The sequence below is a fragment of the Leptonychotes weddellii genome, chromosome 1, assembly GCF_054177405.1.
Source record: "Leptonychotes weddellii isolate Sample4059 chromosome 1, ASM5417740v2, whole genome shotgun sequence".
Lineage (NCBI taxonomy): Eukaryota > Metazoa > Chordata > Mammalia > Carnivora > Phocidae > Leptonychotes > Leptonychotes weddellii.
Genome location: NC_138369.1, coordinates 60183236 through 60191666, shown reverse-complemented (window position 1 = coordinate 60191666; position 8431 = coordinate 60183236). Strand labels below are relative to the sequence as shown.

General features: G+C 45.4%; 1 protein-coding gene across 1 annotated transcript in view; it reads left to right on the top strand.

Moving 5' to 3' along the window:
* Positions 1–6006, top strand: part of LYZL4 (lysozyme like 4) — a 13886-nt gene extending 7880 nt beyond the window's left edge. Inside the window, exon 4 of the mRNA XM_006746287.2 lies at positions 5676–6006. Coding sequence (XP_006746350.2) covers positions 5676–5745 — 70 coding nt within the window. The 3' untranslated portion in view covers positions 5746–6006. The remainder of the gene's footprint in view (positions 1–5675) is intronic.
* Positions 6007–8431: the final 2425 nt, after the last annotated feature.

The window sequence follows — 8431 nt, the reverse complement described above, 5'->3', positions numbered from 1 at the left end:
TGTCACTTATTTCTCTGATTCTATTTTCATGGTTTCTGAGTTGTTTTTCCCTGGCCTCCTCTTTTCCCTTTTTATCTATTATATTGTCTTCCAGGTCGTTTATTCTCTCTTCTGCCTCAGTTACCCTAGCTGTTAGATTATCTAGATTGAATTGGATCTCATTGATAGCATTTTTAAGTTCTGCCAATTCACCTTTCATTTCTGCCCTTAGAGACTCTATGTTGCCATTAATTGATTTCTCCATTCTAGCCATTGTCTTCACAATTGCTAGCCTGAATTCCATCTCTGACATCTTGGTTATATCTGCATCCATTTGCAAATCTGCATCATAAGTCATAATCTCTTTTCTGTTTTGGGGGCTCCTCCTCCTAGTCATTCTGTTGATGGGTGTTTGAGGGAATGTATAGAGTCCAAATTATTGACCAGAACCCAAGCAAGATGCACCTGTTTTCTTGGGACCTTAGAGTTGCTGGCCTCTTGTTTTCCCAGCCTGTCTTCTGCGGGAGGGGCCTGCTGTACTGTTACTCAGGCAACCCTGTTTGGGTGGAGTTGCCCTGCCTGCCCTGTGGTGGGGATGGGCTCAGCGGGAATCAGTCTTTGGGGCTTTTGTTCTCTGGTGCCTTTCCCTGGCGGCTTTCCGCGTCTCTTCCGCAAGTCAGAGCAGAAGAGACCGTTTCCAACCCTCTGCCTCAGAGCAGAGAGACTGCAGCCTGTTTTTCAATGAGTTCTCCAGGCCACACCGTCTCCGTTTCTGTCCGTGCTGCTATAAAGTGCAGTGTCCTGGGTTGTGCGCCCCTCTGCAGCGCTTCCAGTCCTGCCTCCCGGTTGGGGCGTATCTCTGCCCTTTGTGTTTCTAAAACCGCCAACTGCATCCAGTTCGCACGTTCGCGTGACCCCGCTGCTCCGGGTTTCCATCCTGGGGGCTGCAGTTCACCCACCAGACCCCGCCGCTCCGGGTTTCCGCCCCAGGGGCTGCAGTTCGCAGGCACACAACCCCCCCTCCAGGTTTCTGTCCGGGGAGCTGCCCTGGAGTCTTTTCCTGCCGCTACCGGTCTGCGAGTCTGTGCCCGTCCGCAGCGCGCGAGGCTGTCACTCACTGGCGGTGTAGGATCCCCACGGCCAGGCACCCTCCCACCGCCCTTTATCCTCCGATATCTGCCCGCAGGATCACGGCTCTCCAATTCATACCTCAAAACCAACCGCCTGCGATATTCTGTTTGTAGAGATCCAGATCTTCTTACATCTCAGGCTGGTTTCGTGGGTGCTCAGAGTGGTCTCGTGGATGCTCAGAGTGGTCTCGTGGATATCCAGCTCAATTCCGGGGACCAGTTGAAATAGGATCCCCTACTCCTCCATCATCTTTCCTCCCTCCCCCGCCTGGTTACATCTTATTGACGATGTCAGTTTTATAAAATTTACTTCTGGATTCTGTAGCATGTTATTCTCCCAGGAATGTTCCTCTGAATTTAATGATGATGCCCCTTTTCTTCTACTAATATTTTCCCATAAGTACCATGTTAGTTTTATTTTTCCTTGAATAAGGACAGATTTACCCATATTTAGTATTTGCCAAATAGACAGGTTATGTGACTTTTTCTTGTTTCAGCTCACTGTTACTTTGGTAATGGTCAGACTCCCTTCACAAATGTCCATCTGGACATAGACTGGTATGCAAGTCTCCTGACCGAATTTCCACTTTGGAGATTTTCCTGATATGTGTGTCTAGTTCTCTCTCATAGGCTGAGCCAGTGGAGTACATGAAAACCCTTCATTCCCAGCATGTACTTTTACCACCTCCACTGATACCATTTATCATGGTGGGCCTCCGCTATCCAGTAGACACTGTCTCACCACCAATTTCCACCTTCTTTTGCCTTTTCCACCCCCTCTTATCCCACATTTCATAATTGACTGCTTGGTTGTTCCAGGATATTGCAGTCACCAGTTAGATCTAGAAACAATGTCATATTTCCCCAGTTTCAGATTGTATATCTTAATATTTTTGCTATTAGGGTTTATCCTGTAATCGATGTATCCTCCCACAAAAGTTGTTAATAAATCATTAACGTATTTTAAATAGAAGGTATCTTACAATAGAGGAAATCCTTTAATGATAGCTATAATTTCTTTACTTCTTTGGTATGTAGGCTTTGTATGTTTACATAAACATCCTCATTTAATCCTCACAAATCCTTATGCCATGAGTATAAAATGAGGAAGCGGAGGCATAGGGAGGTGTACAACAAGTTATCCATGGCCACAGTGTTGGAATTAATTCTAGATCTGTGCTGCTCTGGGCCTCAGCTTTCACAAGTCACTCGAAGAGATGAGGATGGTTGGCCTGGGAAATCTGGGCTCTGGTTGTGTGGAAGGCAACCAAAGGACCCTATACAATTCTTCTGTGGGGACAAATGTAGGGCTTCCAAACAGAGTCAGTGAGTGCAGGAGGGGCAGAACTGCAGGGGGATTCATTTTGCCAGTGGGAGTCTTGAGTGGTGTTTCTTACAGTGACCCCTGGGTCCTGTAGGCGGTGGAGAGCTCATTCAGAATCTGGCAACAAGAAGTGTGTCAGTCTCAGAGCTCAGCTTTTCGTTGTTGCTTTTTTGTCTTTTTCTGTGCCTTTTGGTGCTAAGTTCAGTCAGAGATTTTTTGTCTGTGTTTCTTGCCTCTACATCTCCAGCATCTTGCTCTGTGCCTGGCATATAATAGGTACTCCCTAAATGTTTGTCGCAAGATCAAGGCTGCATTTGGGCTGTTACCTAGAAGCCATTAAAATTTTTAATAATTTATTATTTATTATTTCTCAAAATAAAAATAATACATATGTGTTTAAAAATGAAAATCAAAAAATAAACTTCTTGTCAGCAGCCTCCTGAAGGTCACCACTATTAATATGTCTTGTAAATGAGAGAAAAATATGTATATTGAGAATGAGAAAAATATTTTAAAATACATGTGAGGGGTGCCTGGTTGGCTCATTTGGTTAAGTGTCTGCCCTTGGCTCAGGTCATGGTCTCGGGGTCCTGGGATCAAGCCCCAAGTCAGGCTCTCTGCTCAGCAGGGAGTCTGCTTGTCCCTCTCCCTCTGCCCCACCCCCTGCTTGTGCGTGCTCTCTCTCTCAAATAAATAAATAAAATCTTTAAAATAAAATAAAATAGGGGCGCCTGGGTGGCTCAGTTGGTTGGGCGACTGCCTTCGGCTCAGGTCATGATCCTGGAGTCCCGGGATCGAGTCCCACATCGGGCTCCCTGCTCGGCGGGGAGTCTGCTTCTCCCTCTGACCCTCCCTGCTCTCATGCTCTCTCTCTCATTCTCCCTCTAATAAATAAATAAATAAATAAAATCTTAAAATAAAATACACATGAAATCCCAACATACACACTGACCTGCACCTAACTTTTTTCACTTATTAATAGAGCTTGCAAATCTTGGCATATCATACCTAGAGGTCTCTGTCTTCTGGATGCTGCAGGTAATTATCTGCCAGTCCCATATTGATGAACATTTAGATTGTTTCCATTTGCTGGTACTATTGGGTGCATTTAAATGTTAGTAGAGAGATTGCTAAACTGGCATTCAGAGTGGGGGCACCTCCAGATACATTGCATGATGGGGCCTGTGTTCTAGATTGTTTATCTAGAGCAATCAAATTTGTGCAGTTTTTGGAAATTGAGACTTATAAAATGATGCCATTCTATTTTGCTTTGCATTTTTTTTACATTTCATTTGTTTGAGAGAGAGAGAGAGCGAGAGCGCATGATGGGGGGGAGAGGCAGAAGGAGAAAGAGAAGCAGGCTCCCCACTGAGCATGGAGCCTGACAGGGGGCTCGATCCCAGGACCCCGGGATCATGACCTGAGCCGAAGGCAGATACTTAATGACTGAGCCACCCAGGCGCCCCTGCTTTGCATTTTTAAACTACAGAGAAGTTGAGCATCTTTTCATGTGTTTGTTGGCCATTTTTCTCTGAACTGATTGTTTATATTCTTAGCCCATTTTCTATTGAGATGATAATGTTTTCTTTTGTTTTTATTGATTGTAGATGTGTCCTTTATAAATTAGGGTTATTAGACTTTTGTCCATGATATCTATGTGAACTACTTTTTTTCAGGTTTGCTATTTGTATTTTGACTTTGTTTATAGTATTTTCATCATGTAGGAGTTTTACATTTTCACAGAATCGGGATCCCTCAATATTTTGTTTCGTGGCTCCTGAATTTATATGAAACTACATTCCAAGTTTGTAAAGAAATGAAGCCATGTTTTCTTCTGTATTAGAACAGTGCTCGGCACAAAATAAGCCCTATATTAAGTTTTTACTAATAAATTAGGAAATAGAATTTTCACAGTTTTATGTTTTTATACTTAAATTGTTGGCCTTCTTGGAGTTTATTTTAGTATAAAAAGTGAGGTAGGGATCCAGCTTTATATTTTTCAAAGGGTTAATCAGTGTTCTTATACCACTTATTCATTAATCCATTTTCCTCACTCATTTAGTAGATTCATTTTAAAGTGGGAGTCCCCTTACTAATGTGTCTTCCCAGGGTTTAAAATATCTTTCATACAGTCTCTACTCTTCAATTAATTGGAAGCATGACTGGCTCTCTAGGGTGAGCACTAGTGAGCTAAAATTGTACAGCACTAAGTAGAGATATGCTGGGCCAGGCTGATTAAAGCCTTTTCACTTGCTCAGGACTCCCAGCAAAGTGAACTCTTATTAAACTAATAAGCACCCACATCTTTTCAAAGCTCAGATCAAACAGCTCTGAAGAGTTGAGGCAGACAGGAAGGGAAAAGACCAAGGGCCTGCATGCCCACAGGATTCCCTTCTGCAGTGCCTGCTCTGGGCTATGGAAAGCCCTGCAATTTCTGAAAATATGTATGTGTGTGTTTTCCCTGCTGCTTTATAGCTGTGAGGGGCCAGGGGGTCATAGCCCCTTCTTTAACTGTGAGACCCCTTACCCTGGAAGACTCATGGAAGCCTGCCTGGCTGAGCGATGGCTTATCTAAACAGGATTTCTAATGGCCAGCAGCTGAGCTGGTAAACCCCACAGCTTCTAGGTTGGGAGAGAAGGACCAGGGGTCTGGGTACTGGCACGGGGGCTGGGAATAGGGGGATCAATTTTAGGGGCATGAGAAGAAAAGGTTTGAGAAACTCAGTCTAGCTGGCCTAGGCAGGGTTGAAGAACTAGGGGTGGAGCATGTGCATGGGAAGGTGATAGAGGCCCTTGTTCAAGGTCAAGGATTCCTATTTCAGACAAGGGTCTGCCAAGGACTCACCATCTCAGCCTGAGCAAGTCACAGAACTTCTCTGACGCTCACTTCAGAGAAGTTAAGAGTACTTCTGCTGGGCTGGGGGATAGCCTCCCAGTTCACGGTGTGGGATTTATGGAAGGAAGTGGGGGTGGGGTGGGGACATGAGGATTTGAGGGGCACCAGCATTCATGCTAGGATGTGCCGGAGTTAGCAAGAGGGTCATACTCGAGATGCACAAAATCCTTCAGAAACATGCCTGCAGCCATCGGGGTGGTGAGTTCAAATGCTTCAAGTTCCAGGCTGGGGTGTAAATGGGCCGGGACAGTGGGGGTTGGGGGAGAGGTTGTGGAACCCTGCCCATCCTGAGCTCAGACACTGGGGAGCCCCCTCTTGTTCACTCTCCCTGCTTTCCTCTCTGCAGGCTCTCCTGGTCCCTGAACTGCCAGTTAGCGGACAATCTGGCACGGTGGTTGGATGGATGCAGGCTCTAGCTGCAGGAGCAGCCCTCACAACACTCTCCAGTGGCACCTTCCACGTGAAGATGCTTTCCTGTTTGCTGCCTTCACTCGACCCTGTTGATTATCTCACCACTTGACAGCTCCAGATGGAAAAGCACAAAAGTTTGCTTCATCCGGGGATGTGGAATGCAGAATAAACCAGCTACTTACCAACCTGGACCCTGGGTCTCCACTTGTCTTATTATGCTATGATCGTTACTAGCATAACCATGGAGGATCTGAAGGAAGGAAACTATCTGGAAAACAAGATGAATCCATGACTGTCAATATTAAACAGGGAAGGGAAGAAAAGATACAGTGGAAGAAAAGAGAGGTCAAAGGCAAGCAGGGCCACCAGTCCCAGGCTGTGCCCCTGCTGGGACACGCAGGTGGAAATAAGACCACAAAATCCTCCTTGTGCTTCTATGGAGAGAGTCACGTGACAGTTGCTCTTTTTTTGTTGTTTTTAATAAAAAGTTAAGTTTTAAAAAATTACCAATAGCACATACTTGCATTAGAGAAACTGAAAAGTACAGAAATGTTAAAAAGGAAAAAAAAAAGTCCTCCCGTGATCTTAGCTCCCAAAAGCAATTGCTATCATGCTTTGGTTGCATTCCCTTTGGGTTTTTCTTCCTGAAGAGGTTTTTTTTTTCTTTTTAAAAAGATTTTATTATTTATTTGAGAGAGAGAGAGAGTGCAAGTATAAGCAGAGGGAGCATCAGAGGGACAGGGAGAAGCAGACTCCCTGCTGTGCAGGGAGCCCGACCTGGGGACTCGATCCCAGAACCCTGAGATCACAACCTGAGCCGAAGGCTCAACCGACTGAGCCGCCCAGGCACCCCTCTTCTTTATCAATAATGCTCTGATAATGTTATAGATAGAGTTTGGTACCTTGTGTTTTAGAAAGGAAAAAACATGGTAATAAATCTTTGCGCTACGTGGATTGCGATTTTAAACAGGAAGGGGGCTTATTTCTGAACCTTAGAGGCTTACAGAATCCTTACATGGGATGGAGCAGCAGGGGCCAGCCTGGGCTTCCAGAGCACCCCTGCCCGAGCCCTGGGAGCAGAAGCAGCAGCAGAGGTACCTGCTCGTCGGAAGCCAGGTCACCTGCCAGAACCCAAACGTGGAGAGCACAGTCCCTAACCATTCAGCCTTGCATGGGAGGGAAGGAACTGGAGTGGCATCGAGAGAGGCTATCCGCAGCACGGGCTTCACCATGGGTGTCAGAGGTTCTTCCAAATGAAATCTTAGTCCCGGTTAATATTCCACTGTATGAATGCACCATATTTGATTTAACTTCCCCCCTACTATTAGATTTTTAGATATTGCCATTTTTTAACCATGACAAAGAATGCTATAATGCCTGCTTGTGGCTGCCCCTCTTTCATTTTTTACACTTTTAAAATTACATGAGCCACATATATTTAATGAAGAAAACTTGGAGAGTACAGATAGTCATAAAGAAGGAAATTAAAAATACCCATCATTCCCCGCTGGAAACAGAAGTTTGCCTCATTGCTATGCAGCCACAGTTGAGAGCCCTGATGTAGGGATGGTGTCAGTCTTTGTATGTGTACCCTTCCCTACTTGAGTGTGCGCATGTGCACATCGTCTTTCCTTACAAACATGGACCACCGCTGTATATACAGTTTGTATCTTGCCTTTTTCGTGTAATATTCTGTGGCCTGATATTTCCAAGTTTATGGTAGGAAACCCAGCACTGTTTTTAACCACCTCACAGCATTCCTGCACATGGACAAAATGTAACGAATATAACCTTCCCTTGTTACTCTGCTCTATCCAGACACAAAGTAACTGACCTCAGAGAATCCTAGCCGCCAAGAGGCAGGCAGGACTGAAAGCAGATCAGCCTTTCTTTTTGTTTGCTTCTTGGTTGCTTTCCAAGGGGAGGAGAACTAGCTATAAGTTAGAATATCAGGGGCAGAACTTTGACTCAAGTTCAGTAATGGTTGATCAGCTTAATGAATTGGTTTTGTGTGGCATTCCCCCCGCTTAGAGAAAAGAGTATTCGTAGTTCCCAACCACAGGGCAGGAATCGTACAGTAAAATCCCTTTTGCGGGCTACAACTGCTGCTGAGGCAACGAGAAGCTTCTGAGACCCTGAGAGGCACTTCCTCATTGAGCTGGGAACCCCACGCTGTTTTCGAGGGTGGGCCCACGTGTGATAGTGCACCTGACCTCAACCCAGCCTTCACTCAGACATTAATGACAACCTGCAATTGATTAAAACACTATCTCCTCAAGTGCCAAATCCAGCGTGCTGCCGCCTCCTTCCAGCCCATTACTTGGCCACGGCTCAGCATCGGCCTCTAATGGCCACTCTGTCAACATGGGCGTGAGACTCGAAGACAAAGCAAATGTTAGTGTATCGATCAGAAGAGTCTCTCTGGGGTTTCCCAACATCACCTCCTGGCTTGGCTCTCTCAAACCCACTAATAGTGGGCATTGTGAAGAGCACTCACTCTGGGGCCAGATCTCCCTGTCTGGTATAGGGAATGGCAAATGCTTCATTTAAAAATCTCAATGGTGACTCCCATTACTATTTTTTTAAAAAGATTTTATTTATTTATTTATTCGACAGAGAGAGAGAGAGAGATCACAAGTAGGCAGACAGGCAGACAGAGGGAGAGGGAGAAGCAGGCTCCCTGTTGAGCAC